The sequence below is a fragment of the Acipenser ruthenus genome, chromosome 7, assembly GCF_902713425.1.
Source record: "Acipenser ruthenus chromosome 7, fAciRut3.2 maternal haplotype, whole genome shotgun sequence".
Classification (NCBI taxonomy): Eukaryota; Metazoa; Chordata; class Actinopteri; order Acipenseriformes; family Acipenseridae; genus Acipenser; species Acipenser ruthenus.
In genome coordinates, this window is record NC_081195.1 from 1,538,382 (window position 1) to 1,554,290 (window position 15,909).

Sequence of the window (15,909 nt, forward strand, 5' to 3'; positions counted from 1 at the left end):
CACATGAATTAGAGAGCCACATTTTTAACAACTGTTAAGTAAAATCACTTATCTCTGCTGAATTTTTGTCCTGTGTGAAGATTTCTCCACAAAAGATTGCTCTTCTTAACTTAGTTTGATATTTAAATTAGCGATGAGCAACTCTGAGTGCTCTAAGTTCACATTACTTATATATGACTGTGAAGTTGCACACTTAAATATGATTCTATATGTTTTTACTATTCAATTTTTTTCAGGTGGTATTCATGTAAACTTGGCAGCGATCAGACAAAAAGCAGGAAATCAGCCTGCTGTTGAAATAGTGAATGCTACTAAGCTACTAAGAACGTTTATTTACAAAAATAAAGAGAGACCAATGATTTTTGTCAAAATAGTCACTGATGTCCTTTATCTGAACAGAGAATTGGTAAGGACATACAGCAGGGCTCTTCTTGTTCTGTTGGGAGGTAATAAAGAGGGCTCAAATGACTTGATTCCAGCACTGTTAAAGTTCTCTAACATTTAGAAGAGTAGTTTCTATAATTACTTGGCTTCTGCTAAGTGAGCACAAATTGCACCTAGTGTAGTTACTCTGCTATCCTATACTATGTAATTCATTATAGTGGTGAATGGTGAGTAACGGGGTCAACCCCGAATCCAAATTCATGTTCATATTTGAATCAAGTAAGAGCACCATTGCTGGTGTCAGTACAGGTTTGTGTCAGTGGAGAGGTTTTGACTAAACAGGCTGCGTTTAACACATTCAATACAAACTGCGGCTGAAATGTGGGTTCCCAGGAATGATTTTGCATTAAAACATGTGGGGTGAATCCCAATATGAAATGAGCAAGTAAATGCACAGTTTTTACAGTACAAGGTAAAAATGGCTAAAAGTCATGCAACAGCTGATCAAGCGTGGCATGTGAAGGAGGTGCTTGCTGAGCATTCTACTGCTATCAACCAGTGCTTCACAGTTCTTATGAGAACATTGAATTAGGAGCCTTTTTAATGGGCTGAGCGCAGGTTGCATATAATATTAACCAATAATTATAGCAACTGTGTAACATTGAGGATAAAATAATAAAAAAATAACTCAAGCATTTGTGTGAATTTTTAGAGTTTTATTTCAAACTTTCAGTGATACATAATTTAATTTGAACAATTTAGAGTTACATATAACTTTCTCTCATGCGTCTGAAAGAGCCAATAGTGGAGTTCATGCCGCCCCAGTCGCTGAATCTCCTGTATTCTCCAGGCCTCATGAAGTACTGTCTGCCCCTGTAGTTAGGCTGTTCATAGAAGGTCCAGTAGCCTTCCATCACGTTGCAGGAGTTGATGTCATGGTATCGGAAGCGGTCGTAGACATTAGGGCAGTCGTCCATGAATTCCATCATCTGGCCTCCAAAGTCGGGTCTCTCGTAGATTCTCATTCTGTAGTTTCCTCTATACTAAAATTGAAATAAATGATATTAATTAGCTATTTGCCAAATAAAATGTAATATAGTATAAAATAATATAGGAAACGTTGGGCTATAACTTACGTGTGGAAACATACGGCAAGACCTAATGCAGTCGTTGTACCCCATCCAGCGCTGGTAGTCAGGATATTCACCCCTGTTCAGGGTGTACTGGTAGCCCATGTAGTTTGGCTTTTCATAGAGCACCCAGTATCCGCTGTCCACTCGGATGGAGTTGCAGCGGCTGAAGTAGGAGTGCAGGTCAGCACAGTCGCTGCTGCACTCATAGTGGCGCCCCTGGAAGTTCCTGTCTTCGTAGAAGATGATCTGAAAAGTTGAAAAGAAGGTTAAGGAAATTAATCTCATTTGAGCAAATAAAAATGACAGTAATATACCTGTATTTATCCAAGATTCTGATATAGAATTGTGCAACACGGATATCAATGGGAGAATGCAAACCAGTAATGGATACATATTGTGGAAGTGATGTTATTGTAAGCCTTATTTTATAACACTATGAAACATTTCTCCAGTGTCAGTCCTCAGTTTGATAAACCACTCCAGTGCTCATGGCTGTGCAGGCTCTTGATAAAACACTCCAGTGCTCATGGCTGTGCAGGCTCTTGATAAACCACTCCAGTGCCCATGGCTGTGCAGGCTCTTGGGGAAGCATTCAATGACCCTTGTGGGGCCATTAACCTACAAACACCTATTTGAGGCTTTTTCAATTACGTCCAAAGCCAATTCCAAAATGTTTAGCATTTTGCCACGTATTCCTATATCTCTGTGTGTGGATCAATAGCTGATCCTGTCAGTGTGTGTTATTATCCCTTAAATCCACAGTAAACTGACCAGGCTTACCTTTCCCATGTTGAAGGTTCAAGTGTTTCTCTGTAATTCAACTAGTGCTTCAAATGGGCCTTTTATATGTTTGACTGAATGTCATGCGTTCTGTAATTCTAATTGTTTAGGGTGCCTGAGTCAACAGTTTTTTTGTTTTTTTCAGCTTTTACCTTTATACATTGCAGAAGCCGAAGCATGCAGTTTGTGTGCCAGCTTTTCAAACAGAGGACAAAAGACAGTGTGTCGTACATAGCGAGATTGGTGTGTCAGGTGGATCTCAGTATTGTCTATGTCTGTACCGCAGGTAATGCATTTGTTGATTTGTGGGGGCACAGTATTTAATGGGATTGTTATAATAGTTCTTTAGAAAACGCCTATTGCTGCTTTTGAAACTAGAGTTTAATCATTGATTTTCAATTTGAATTGGGTGATTTTTGAGATTTGCAAAACTCTCTTTGTATGCTATCAAAAGATCTTTCTTTTGTGAATATTCTCCTTGGCTTCTAGGAACACATGAATTAGAGAGCCACATTTTTAACAACTGTTAAGTAAAATCACTTATCTCTGCTGAATTTTTGTCCTGTGTGAAGATTTCTCCACAAAAGATTGCTCTTCTTAACTTAGTTTGATATTTAAATTAGCGATGAGCAACTCTGAGTGCTCTAAGTTCACATTACTTATATATGACTGTGAAGTTGCACACTTAAATATGATTCTATATGTTTTTACTATTCAATTTTTTTCAGGTGGTATTCATGTAAACTTGGCAGCGATCAGACAAAAAGCAGGAAATCAGCCTGCTGTTGAAATAGTGAATGCTACTAAGCTACTAAGAACGTTTATTTACAAAAATAAAGAGAGACCAATGATTTTTGTCAAAATAGTCACTGATGTCCTTTATCTGAACAGAGAATTGGTAAGGACATACAGCAGGGCTCTTCTTGTTCTGTTGGGAGGTAATAAAGAGGGCTCAAATGACTTGATTCCAGCACTGTTAAAGTTCTCTAACATTTAGAAGAGTAGTTTCTATAATTACTTGGCTTCTGCTAAGTGAGCACAAATTGCACCTAGTGTAGTTACTCTGCTATCCTATACTATGTAATTCATTATAGTGGTGAATGGTGAGTAACGGGGTCAACCCCGAATCCAAATTCATGTTCATATTTGAATCAAGTAAGAGCACCATTGCTGGTGTCAGTACAGGTTTGTGTCAGTGGAGAGGTTTTGACTAAACAGGCTGCGTTTAACACATTCAATACAAACTGCGGCTGAAATGTGGGTTCCCAGGAATGATTTTGCATTAAAACATGTGGGGTGAATCCCAATATGAAATGAGCAAGTAAATGCACAGTTTTTACAGTACAAGGTAAAAATGGCTAAAAGTCATGCAACAGCTGATCAAGCGTGGCATGTGAAGGAGGTGCTTGCTGAGCATTCTACTGCTATCAACCAGTGCTTCACAGTTCTTATGAGAACATTGAATTAGGAGCCTTTTTAATGGGCTGAGCGCAGGTTGCATATAATATTAACCAATAATTATAGCAACTGTGTAACATTGAGGATAAAATAATAAAAAAATAACTCAAGCATTTGTGTGAATTTTTAGAGTTTTATTTCAAACTTTCAGTGATACATAATTTAATTTGAACAATTTAGAGTTACATATAACTTTCTCTCATGCGTCTGAAAGAGCCAATAGTGGAGTTCATGCCGCCCCAGTCGCTGAATCTCCTGTATTCTCCAGGCCTCATGAAGTACTGTCTGCCCCTGTAGTTAGGCTGTTCATAGAAGGTCCAGTAGCCTTCCATCACGTTGCAGGAGTTGATGTCATGGTATCGGAAGCGGTCGTAGACATTAGGGCAGTCGTCCATGAATTCCATCATCTGGCCTCCAAAGTCGGGTCTCTCGTAGATTCTCATTCTGTAGTTTCCTCTATACTAAAATTGAAATAAATGATATTAATTAGCTATTTGCCAAATAAAATGTAATATAGTATAAAATAATATAGGAAACGTTGGGCTATAACTTACGTGTGGAAACATACGGCAAGACCTAATGCAGTCGTTGTACCCCATCCAGCGCTGGTAGTCAGGATATTCACCCCTGTTCAGGGTGTACTGGTAGCCCATGTAGTTTGGCTTTTCATAGAGCACCCAGTATCCGCTGTCCACTCGGATGGAGTTGCAGCGGCTGAAGTAGGAGTACATGTCAGCACAGTCGCTGCTGCACTCATAGTGGCGCCCCTGGAAGTTCCTGTCTTCGTAGAAGATGATCTGAAAAGTTGAAAAGAAGGTTAAGGAAATTAATCTCATTTGAGCAAATAAAAATGACAGTAATATACCTGTATTTATCCAAGATTCTGATATAGAATTGTGCAACACGGATATCAATGGGAGAATGCAAACCAGTAATGGATACATATTGTGGAAGTGATGTTATTGTAAGCCTTATTTTATAACACTATGAAACATTTCTCCAGTGTCAGTCCTCAGTTTGATAAACCACTCCAGTGCTCATGGCTGTGCAGGCTCTTGATAAACCACTCCAGTGCCCATGGCTGTGCAGGCTCTTGATAAAACACTCCAGTGCTCATGGCTGTGCAGGCTCTTGATAAACCACTCCAGTGCCCATGGCTGTGCAGGCTCTTGGGGAAGCATTCAATGACCCTTGTGGGGCCATTAACCTACAAACACCTATTTGAGGCTTTTTCAATTACGTCCAAAGCCAATTCCAAAATGTTTAGCATTTTGCCACGTATTCCTATATCTCTGTGTGTGGATCAATAGCTGATCCTGTCAGTGTGTGTTATTATCCCTTAAATCCACAGTAAACTGACCAGGCTTACCTTTCCCATGTTGAAGGTTCAAGTGTTTCTCTGTAATTCAACTAGTGCTTCAAATGGGCCTTTTATATGTTTGGCTGAATGTCATGCGTTCTGTAATTCTAATTGTTTAGGGTGCCTGAGTCAACAGTTTTTTTTTTTTTTCAGCTTTTACCTTTATACATTGCAGAAGCCGAAGCATGCAGTTTGTGTGCCAGCTTTTCAAACAGAGGACAAAAGACAGTGTGTCGTACATAGCGAGATTGGTGTGTCAGGTGGATCTCAGTATTGTCTATGTCTGTACCGCAGGTAATGCATTTGTTGATTTGTGGGGGCACAGTATTTAATGGGATTGTTATAATAGTTCTTTAGAAAACGCCTATTGCTGCTTTTGAAACTAGAGTTTAATCATTGATTTTCAATTTGAATTGGGTGATTTTTGAGATTTGCAAAACTCTCTTTGTATGCTATCAAAAGATCTTTCTTTTGTGAATATTCTCCTTGGCTTCTAGGAACACATGAATTAGAGAGCCACATTTTTAACAACTGTTAAGTAAAATCACTTATCTCTGCTGAATTTTTGTCCTGTGTGAAGATTTCTCCACAAAAGATTGCTCTTCTTAACTTAGTTTGATATTTAAATTAGCGATGAGCAACTCTGAGTGCTCTAAGTTCACATTACTTATATATGACTGTGAAGTTGCACACTTAAATATGATTCTATATGTTTTTACTATTCAATTTTTTTCAGGTGGTATTCATGTAAACTTGGCAGCGATCAGACAAAAAGCAGGAAATCAGCCTGCTGTTGAAATAGTGAATGCTACTAAGCTACTAAGAACGTTTATTTACAAAAATAAAGAGAGACCAATGATTTTTGTCAAAATAGTCACTGATGTCCTTTATCTGAACAGAGAATTGGTAAGGACATACAGCAGGGCTCTTCTTGTTCTGTTGGGAGGTAATAAAGAGGGCTCAAATGACTTGATTCCAGCACTGTTAAAGTTCTCTAACATTTAGAAGAGTAGTTTCTATAATTACTTGGATTCTGCTAAGTGAGCACAAATTGCACCCAGTGAAGTTACTCTGCTATCCTATACTATGTAATTCATTATAGTGGTGAATGGTGAGTAACGGGGTCAACCCCGAATCCAAATTCATGTTCATATTTGAATCAAGTAAGAGCACCATTGCTGGTGTCAGTACAGGTTTGTGTCAGTGGAGAGGTTTTGACTAAACAGGCTGCGTTTAACACATTCAATACAAACTGCGGCTGAAATGTGGGTTCCCAGGAATGATTTTGCATTAAAACATGTGGGGTGAATCCCAATATGAAATGAGCAAGTAAATGCACAGTTTTTACAGTACAAGGTAAAAATGGCTAAAAGTCATGCAACAGCTGATCAAGCGTGGCATGTGAAGGAGGTGCTTGCTGAGCATTCTACTGCTATCAACCAGTGCTTCACAGTTCTTATGAGAACATTGAATTAGGAGCCTTTTTAATGGGCTGAGCGCAGGTTGCATATAATATTAACCAATAATTATAGCAACTGTGTAACATTGAGGATAAAATAATAAAAAAATAACTCAAGCATTTGTGTGAATTTTTAGAGTTTTATTTCAAACTTTCAGTGATACATAATTTAATTTGAACAATTTAGAGTTACATATAACTTTCTCTCATGCGTCTGAAAGAGCCAATAGTGGAGTTCATGCCGCCCCAGTCGCTGAATCTCCTGTATTCTCCAGGCCTCATGAAGTACTGTCTGCCCCTGTAGTTAGGCTGTTCATAGAAGGTCCAGTAGCCTTCCATCACGTTGCAGGAGTTGATGTCACGGTATCGGAAGCGGTCGTAGACATTAGGGCAGTCGTCCATGAATTCCATCATCTGGCCTCCAAAGTCAGGTCTCTCGTAGATTCTCATTCTGTAGTTTCCTCTATACTAAAATTGAAATAAATGATATTAATTAGCTATTTGCCAAATAAAATGTAATATAGTATAAAATAATATAGGAAACGTTGGGCTATAACTTACGTGTGGAAACATACGGCAAGACCTAATGCAGTCGTTGTACCCCATCCAGCGCTGGTAGTCAGGATATTCACCCCTGTTCAGGGTGTACTGGTAGCCCATGTAGTTTGGCTTTTCATAGAGCACCCAGTATCCGCTGTCCACTCGGATGGAGTTGCAGCGGCTGAAGTAGGAGTGCAGGTCAGCACAGTCGCTGCTGCACTCATAGTGGCGCCCCTGGAAGTTCCTGTCTTCGTAGAAGATGATCTGAAAAGTTGAAGTGTGCATAAATTGTCTGTAGTGTTCATCATATATAACTATGGAGTATTTTAAAAGGTGCTAGGCTTAAAAGGTACATAAGTTAAACAATCCTTACTGAAAAATGTAATCTTAGTAGAATGCTTTTCATCTCCTACTTAAACAAACAGGTTGTATTTAGAATGAAAGACTGTAGAGGTAATAATCTTAACATTTTTTCCAATAGCAGAATGGCTTTTGCTGGCGCACGACTCTGGGGTGCACAAAGTTTAAACCTGCTTTAGCCTATTTGTTTCAGCGTCTCAGAATCTAGGACATTGTTATTACCGTTTACATTGTATTATTATTTAAACAGATTTTGAAATTGCATAGACCCAGACTATACTATTTAGGCTTACCTTTCCCATCCTTAAGGTTGAAGAGGTGCAATGTAAGTCCACAACACAATTATCTGCAACTTCCACCCATGAGTGCCTTCCCTTTTATACCACTGCTTGAATGCCATTAGCTTCATTATGTCCCAGAGCATTTTTTTTTTCAGCTTCACCTATACCTTTGTGTCACTGAAATGCACCTTTATGCAATGTAGAACTTACACGCATGCAGTTTGTGGGACGCTTTTAAAACACGGGACAATAGACTGTGTGTCAGTTCATATTACTGCTGATCTAGCACTGTCAACCGGCTGGAAAATGCTGGCTCTGCAGGACATACACATTTCAGATCGAATGGCTGCAGGTCACTCACAGGTTAAAGGTCCAGTATAAGTGAAAGGAGATTGTTTAGAAATATATTTTTTATTGTTACATTTTTTCTATTTCTTTTTCCTTTGCACTTGTTTCAGAATAGAGCCCTGAACGTAAAATACAGTCAAAGCACAAAGTCAAAGCAGCATCAGTCTTATCAGAAAATCAAAACAATGATACTGTGTTTAGTTGTTCAGATTTTGGCCGTTCTCTGACCTCCAGTTTTCTCATTGGCCCACAGTACGAACCAATTTAATGTCTTATGCTGAAAACAAATTGCTGCTGTGGCTAATCCATAAATGCACACAACGTTTTATCGAAAGAAGTATGTCATGGATTTGAAATGCTATATATGCTATACAGTATGTGAGTTCTGTACTATATCTTTTTTAATGACAATGAGATCTAGGTGTTTTTGCACAAAGGTAAAGACATATTTATTTTCGGTCCACAAATAGACTCTGTGCTCTCACAGTCTCTGGGACTTTCATTTGTGTTGGAAAGCTTTAACAAAATATTGCATGCAATTGAACACATGCTCCCTCTAGTGGTCTAGATAGATAGATAGATAGATAGATAGATAGATAGATAGATAGATAGATAGATACTTTTTGAATTGCACTTTATTTTATCAAATTTAAAACACAAACAGAAAGAAAAAATCATAATACACTAAACACAAATTTATTAAATAAATTAAAACATTTAAATATTTTGTTAAGATCATAGAAACAAATTTCGTTTTTCCTCTTCATCTATTCTACCCACCACCTCTCCTACACACCAAATATATCTAAAACTCTCCATGTCGTGCATCATGGAATAAAAGTTATACTCGATCTGAACTCAGGCTCAAACCAGTGCTCTAAAGACACCACAAAGGTCAGAGGCTATGTTCCCTTCCAACCTGTGCTTTCGACTTTTTAGAATCAACATTTTAGCTTGTCCTAGTAATGTGCGATCTGGCACAGGCATTTCTTATTCTTAGTGTTTTGTACACCAAAAAAACAGAAACAATTTCTAAAAAGTCCATTCCAAAATCTTTAAACATTGACTGTAACAGAGCAAACAATGGAAACAGCCTCTGACAAGACATATATGCGTAGAACACTTTTTTGTTTCCCTCTCTCAGCAAAAGGGGCAAACACTATTGCAGCAGCAAAGGTCATTCAAAATGATCTAGACAGCATTCAGAACTGGGCAGACACATGGCAAATGACATTTAATAGAGAAAAATGTGAGGTACTGCACGCAGGCAATAAAAATGTGCATTATAAATATCATATGGGAGGTACTGAAATTGAAGAAGGAATCTATGAAAAAGACCTAGGCGTTTATGTTGACTCAGAAATGTCTTCATCTAGACAATGTGGGGAAGCTTTAAAAAAAAGGCCAACAAGATGCTCGGATATATAGTGAAAAGCGTTGAATTTAAATCAAGGGAAATAATGCTAAAACTTTACAATGCATTAGTAAGACCTCGTCTAAAATATTGTGTTCAGTTCTGGTCACCTCTCTTTCTCGCTACAAAAAGGATATTGCTGCTCTAGAAAGAGTGCAAAGAAGGGCAACCAGAATTATTCTGGGTTTAGAAGGCATGTTGTATGCAGACAGGCTAAAAGAATTGATTCTGTTCAGCCTTGAACAAAGAAGAATATGCAGCAATCTGATTTAAGCATTCCAAATTCTAAAAGGTATTGACAATGTCAACCCAAGGGACTTTTTCGACCTGAAAAAAGAAACAAGGACCAGGGGTCACAAATGGAGATTAGATAAAGGGGCATTCAGAAAAGAAAATGCACTTTTTTACACAGAGAATTGTGAGAGTCTGGAACCAACTCCCCATTAATGTTGTTGAGGCTGACACCCTGGCATCCTTCAAGAAGCTGCTTGATGAGATTCTGGGATCAATAAGCTACTAACAACCAAACGAGCAAGATGGGCCAAATGGCCTCCTCTCGTTTGTAAACTTTCTTGTGTTCTTATGTTCTTATGTTCTTATGTTCTTATTCAGTCAGCACCCAGTAAGAGCACAACTTTTAAATACATAAACCAAAGCAATGAAGAGGAAAAGAAACACTCACATCCACCCTCAATCCGCTCACTGCAACACGCTCACCTGTCACACTCCCAGCATGCACAGCAGGTTAAACAGACAGATAGACAGATTGATAGATAGATAGATTTTAAACTATTATAGAATCAACCTGAATTTAATTAATGAATGAATAATATAATAAACGGCTGGGTTCATAGACACTGATTAAAACTAATCTTGGTAATAAAGAGTTATTACAAAATAGCAGTCGTCCCTGTACATGTGATATTTTCAACCGTCATTTTATAAAACTTGTTATGAGTGAGGAGCGTCTCAGTGCATGCAAGCCAAGTCGTCGCCCCTTGAGAATGACTTGATGCATCATGAAAGCCTCATGAGTCCTGTAATGTGAACAATATGTTTATATACATTTCCTAATGTGCTGTCAATCTTCCAACAATACTGGCAGCAGTATAACAATGTATATCTGAGACAGCACGCCAAGCACAGCATGGACTCATTTCCATTTTCATGCCTGATTAGTGTCCAATTCAATTACCGCTTAGCTGGGGGAAAAAGAATTGTGGGAAAATGTAAATTCGCACAATAAACAAAGCAAACATAGAAATGGAACATGGATTATTTTTGTATATTCCTAAAGTCCCTTTTCTTAGTGAAAACAAATTAAATGTATTTTTATTAAAAAAAATAATTCGCAGAACAGGAGCAAGGGCTGCGAGGAATAAGCCCTAGGACTTGAAAATAGGAATTATGTGGTTGTGACTTTACAGAGGTGGCATGCTTTCCCCTTGGCTTGCAGAGAGCCGCCCTCACAGAAGTGAGACTGAACCAATCTGGGAAGCAAGTATTCCTTTCCCTCAAGAGGAAAATGAAGAGAAAGATATACATTTGAGAAGACGCCCCTGACTAACAAGGAACGCCTGTGTTTCAGGAGATCGGCACGGCCGACTGCTGAGACAGAGCCAAATGGCCAACAGGAATTCTGAAAGAGAAAATGAAATGAAAACCGGCCAGAGAAGATCACTGGCATAGGTGAAAGCAAGTTGTTAGTAAGGAATACGAGATTTCCCTGAGCCAGGGGGAACAAGTGATAGAAAACGGAGATTTGAGAAAAGTGCAGGGTTGCCCCCTGGCTCAGGGAGATACCGCCCTCTCGGAGGTTATCTGATTATCTAGGCTACGTTATCTGATTTGAGTTGACCTACTAATACAACTTCTCACCACCCAATCCTTCGCCATCGACAGCCAATATTCTTACCTATTTTAGAAGCATTTTAAAAATGTTTTTTTTTTTTTTACCAAACCGATCAACCTCCAAGGCAGTGGGGCATGTATGCTGCCCTCAGGGGGAACCTGGAATGATAAAGAGATTGATAAGATTTGGCCGGGGGTCCCCTCTGACTCTCAGAGGATCTTCCTCTCGGGGGTCGAGGCCAGCTTGGCTGGGCCTAAAAATGTCACTTGCCCCCAGAGGGAGACCGTTGCAGAGGTAGCCATGTGCTTTGGAGGAAGAGGGGAGGGAGGTGGAAAACAAAAAAACAGACAGAGAATGAGCATTCGACCCAGGGCTTAAATAGGGAAGTTAATCGATAGAATGGTTAACTAGGGAGAAGCCCCTGCACCTGCCCCCTGTACAACACCCAACGGTTACAAACAAAATAAATGAATAACTACCTAAGCAGGAGAGAAAGTTGAGTCAACATATTATAAAGCTTTCAGGGTTTTACAGTTATCTAACTTGGAGGCAAAGTAGACTTGTCTTTATAATGTTTATGCTGAGGATGACAAAATGAATCTACAATACTATAGCTGCCTTAAGCACAATATGGAATTTGGACACTGGGCTGCTGAATGTTTTAATCTTCCATTGAAACACACTGCAAACGGTTTGGTCTGCCAAGACTCCCACGTTGGGAAGGAGACCCATATATTTAAAGATCCTCCTCCTATTCTTCCCTAAGCCTGCTGCTTTCTCAGTCCCTGCCAGCTCTGCTGTTCTATCAGGGCTGCCAGACAGCCCCAGCGAAAGCACTGAATTACTGCCAGAGGAAGGGGTTGTTATTCTCTGGAACATACATGCTTCTGATCTACTAAATCCCATGCTCAGAGATAATTAAAAGCAAAGATACATAGACATGCATGCTTGAAAAAAAAAAATTTGCACAAGTTTCGTTCTAAAGGATGCAGTTTTATTGTTTAAAATGAAAAGTTGTTGCTGTGTACACTATATATTTAAAGGTTGTTGTGTGTAGACTATATATTTAGAAGTTGTTGCTGTGTGCAGACTATATTTAAAAGTTGTTGCTGTGTACACTATATATTTAAAAGTTGTCATTGCCATTCAACAAACCAAAGAAACGATAAGGGGGGTGCCTCTCCTTTTAAAAGAAACGATAAGGGGGATGCCTCTCCTTTTTAAAAGGTTTTTAGGAGAAATTGAATTGCCTGTTTTTAATGCCCGTACTATACATCTAACTGAACTAAAGATCTAATTGGCTAAATGCAAACCTTTCTGCTTAATGAATTAAAAGCAAACCACAATTTCTGCTGTTTATGTATCACTTTATAAAACTGGTAATTCATGCTTGTTACTGTCTGTTCATACACTTAGAACAATATTTACCTGCTTTTAATGGCTGTCTGCCTACTCCTGTGTAAAATAAATAAATTATTATTATTATTATTATTATTATTATTATTATTATTATTATTATTATTATTATTATTATTATTATACAAATAATAATAATAATAATAATAATAATAATAATAATAATAATAATAATAATAATAAAGACCAGTGGGCTTTCGCTTAAGGAGATTTTGGTAAAAACATGTAACTCTCTGGACTTTATTGCAATAGAGGACTATTTCCTCAAATCCCTTTGCTGTAATCATTTGCTGCTCTCCCTATAGAAATGAGCCACTGCTTTGTTCTAATCTCAGAGTCACGTCAACGACAAGTTCTTGCACACGGGTGTATTTAATCTTTTACCAGCAAAAACACCTTTACTTCAGTGTTTAAAAACAAGGCCAGTGCGAGGAACAGACAGAATATCAGATACATCTGTCACGCAAGCTGGGAATTCAGCAGGAAAAAGGCTGTTCAAGCCTCCCCCTACCATGTTTAAATATATAATCACATCTGATACAACATTTTCAAATCTGTCATCAAAGTAAATGTGTTCAGACAACAGTTAGTGACAAGCATGTCGAAGAACTCACACTTATATATGCAGGCTGTATCAATAATTGATTGCATCCCCCAACCAGAGACCAGGTGCCTGGGATAATGAAATACATGATTTTAAAAATAAATAATAGACTAAAGTTGGCCCCATTGTTGTGAGGAGTTATGAGTTTGATTGATTGACTGAACATTTCGCTTCATTCCCAGTAAAAAGATCAAAGACAGGCTCTTCTATTTGCCCAAGGCTACTTGCAATTTATTTAGAGACTGTGTTCATATCCCAGCAGGTAACAACATTGGACCGGGACACTCTGGATAATCATCGCTTTGAGGTTTGTTTGATTTTTTCTTGTGACTAGGGACATACCAAATAAGACTTGTTTTGGTTTTTGTTATTTGTTCATTAAAACATTAACCACTCAAGAGCTGGTTTTTGACATTATCATCCCATGCTTAATATCTGTTTAGTTGTGCTGTGCACACATGCAGTACAGCTTGCATTGACCTATCAAAACATTACAGCAGCCTTATGGAATACCACAGGCCAATATGCATTATGTTGAGCTAATTCAATTGTTACGGTACTGTATATACATCTTGTGTATGGATACCGTACTGTTAATATTCTCTCTGCAGAGAATAATAGCTCCCCTTCTTGCCTTATATATTGCTATCCATTTTTAAAAATGCTTCTGTATGAAAATCAGAAACTATAATACTGCAGAATGCTCCAATTAGATAATTGAGGCTACGCTATCTGATTTGAGTTGACCTACTAATACAACTTCTCACCACCCAATCCTTCGCCATCGACAGCCAATATTCTTACCTATTTTGGAAGCATTTTTAAAATGTTTTTTTTTGTATTATTTGTATTTCTTTTTTATTTGCTTAATGCAGTTTCTCTGATATAAAGGCTGCTTCATTTTGCTGCTGTGTTCCGTAATTGAAAATGATACACCATGTAGCTCTTGATAATCTTTGTTACTTTTTTCATTTTCTTTTCTTTCTTCACTGACTTCATAAGCATATTCGTTTCAGTACTCATTTATGTGGAATGCATGTCCCACAAGCCTTTGTCAGTAATATTGTTTTTAATTAAAAAAAAAAATGTCTTTATCGAGAATTATGAATTATGAATTTCTGATGGAATATGGACATTTCTCTGAATCTTTACCTATGTCAGGGTAGCATTTGGAAAATGCTATGACTTTTTGCAGGCAGATTATCTGACAAATGCTTAAGTGTGTGTGCGTGTGTGTGTGTTTAAATGACAGTAGTATTTAACACTAAAAGGTTAACAGTGACCCTATTTTTTAGTGGGGGGAAAGGAGACAGCAATTCAGAAATACAGTCTTCAAAGGCTTCCATATTAATCAGAGGATATCTGTTCCCCTCAATGCATTCACATGAGGTATCCTTGAACCCACGATTGCTGTGGTTCATTCATTACTTCATTCTCAACCCAAGATATTGCATCTGCAGACCTTGTGAGGCGATATAGTGCCTTGCTGACCTTCTTCAGGAATGCTAACTGCAGGTCAATCCTTAGAGGTCTTTTACACCAATTCAGATCAACTGAATGGAAACCCCTTCATTTAATTGTATCTGATTGCCTTATTCCACAACTAATAATTTACACTTTAATTGTCTTGAGTGATCGATCTGAGTATATGACACTCAAAAGAAATACATAAATAAACTGACCTAGAAACCTCCCTGCAGATCTTAAACATTACAATATCTGTGAAGAGCATATTTTAGAATGCATAATTCTAGTACATTTATTGAAAGTGCTTTAAAAAAAAAAAAAAGAGAAATGCTACTTTTCTTTGGCGGATTCCACTGTAGATAAGACAATAAAAAAAATGAATAGCTGTGCTATTCTAAATAAATCTGATGCAATCTACTGTATGCAATAAAGTTTTCTTTAGTCCCTGTACAAATAAAATAAAATAAAAAATATTCAGTAGTTTTGTTCACCACTAGAGGGCACCAGTGCACCAGTGTCCAACATATATAGTTTTGTATACGACAGAAAATGATGCCTGCTGCCAGATCTGGGAGCTATAAATGTTTTGCTTGAAGATGTGTTATTCACTGGCTCTAGACTGCTATCTGCCTCAGCAGCCAATGCATTCGCCCAGGTGAGTGTAAGATGGGAACACGGCATGATGCTGTGAGGCTACAGGGTATGCTTATAGGCATGGGCACAACGAGCTATGCTGGTGCTTTTAAGCTGTAGAGTTTATTTCCAAGCCTGAGATTGTATTTATTTATTTATTTTCTTAACATGCAATACTCTCACTGAACCCTAATGGCCTTCAACACATTGAAACTAACCACTTCCTCAATTCAATAATTAAATTCTGTATTGCTACTTTAAAAGAATCATTACTCGAGTGGTCGAAGTTCACATTTACATATTAGCATTTTGGATGGAAATTTGGGTCACACTTACATTTAAAAGGACAATAAAAACAGGAACGACTGTTACTAATAAGGCAGTGATCTGAATAGCGTCTGTTTCTCAATAATACATTTT

The 15,909-nt window shown here is 38.0% G+C and overlaps 3 protein-coding genes across 4 annotated transcripts; all 3 read right to left on the reverse strand.

The window, feature by feature from the left end:
• Nucleotides 1-1,079: 1,079 nt before the first annotated feature.
• On the reverse strand, nt 1,080-2,389 carry LOC131737420 (gamma-crystallin S-1-like). The gene is made up of 3 exons (XM_059026071.1): nt 2,298-2,389; nt 1,521-1,763; nt 1,080-1,427 (listed from the first exon to the last, which is right to left on the reverse strand). Exons 1-3 carry the CDS (start codon nt 2,304-2,306, stop codon nt 1,149-1,151), a joined length of 531 nt encoding a protein of 176 aa, XP_058882054.1. The 5' UTR covers nt 2,307-2,389; the 3' UTR covers nt 1,080-1,148.
• Nucleotides 2,390-3,868: 1,479 nt separating this feature from the next.
• LOC131737422 (gamma-crystallin S-1-like) lies at nt 3,869-5,182 on the reverse strand. Its single transcript, XM_059026073.1, has 3 exons — nt 5,125-5,182; nt 4,310-4,552; nt 3,869-4,216 (listed from the first exon to the last, which is right to left on the reverse strand). The coding sequence occupies exons 1-3, from the start codon at nt 5,131-5,133 to the stop codon at nt 3,938-3,940; spliced, it is 531 nt and encodes a 176-aa protein (XP_058882056.1). The 5' UTR covers nt 5,134-5,182; the 3' UTR covers nt 3,869-3,937.
• Nucleotides 5,183-6,694: 1,512 nt separating this feature from the next.
• On the reverse strand, nt 6,695-7,896 carry LOC117414966 (gamma-crystallin S-1-like). Of its 2 annotated transcripts, XM_034024842.2 has the most exons (3): nt 7,768-7,896; nt 7,136-7,378; nt 6,695-7,042 (listed from the first exon to the last, which is right to left on the reverse strand). In XM_034024842.2, exons 1-3 carry the CDS (start codon nt 7,774-7,776, stop codon nt 6,764-6,766), a joined length of 531 nt encoding a protein of 176 aa, XP_033880733.1. In that variant the 5' UTR covers nt 7,777-7,896; the 3' UTR covers nt 6,695-6,763. The 2 variants fall into 2 exon arrangements, with proteins under 2 accessions (XP_033880733.1, XP_033880732.1); XM_034024841.2 differs by lacking the exon at nt 7,768-7,896 and having other exon boundaries at nt 7,136-7,414.
• Nucleotides 7,897-15,909: the final 8,013 nt, after the last annotated feature.

What these genes read in the sequence shown, in the direction of transcription:
- LOC131737420 (XM_059026071.1), bottom strand. An exon ending in CTTGCCGTATGTTTCCACAC is followed by an intron (nt 1,428 to 1,520) that starts GTAAGTTATAGC and finishes TTTCAATTTTAG; the next exon opens with TATAGAGGAAACTACAGAAT.
- LOC131737422 (XM_059026073.1), bottom strand. An exon ending in CTTGCCGTATGTTTCCACAC is followed by an intron (nt 4,217 to 4,309) that starts GTAAGTTATAGC and finishes TTTCAATTTTAG; the next exon opens with TATAGAGGAAACTACAGAAT.
- LOC117414966 (XM_034024841.2), bottom strand. Translation starts at nt 7,399, where the DNA reads ATGCACACTTCAACTTTTCAGATCATCTTCTACGAAGACAGGAACTTC. An exon ending in CTTGCCGTATGTTTCCACAC is followed by an intron (nt 7,043 to 7,135) that starts GTAAGTTATAGC and finishes TTTCAATTTTAG; the next exon opens with TATAGAGGAAACTACAGAAT.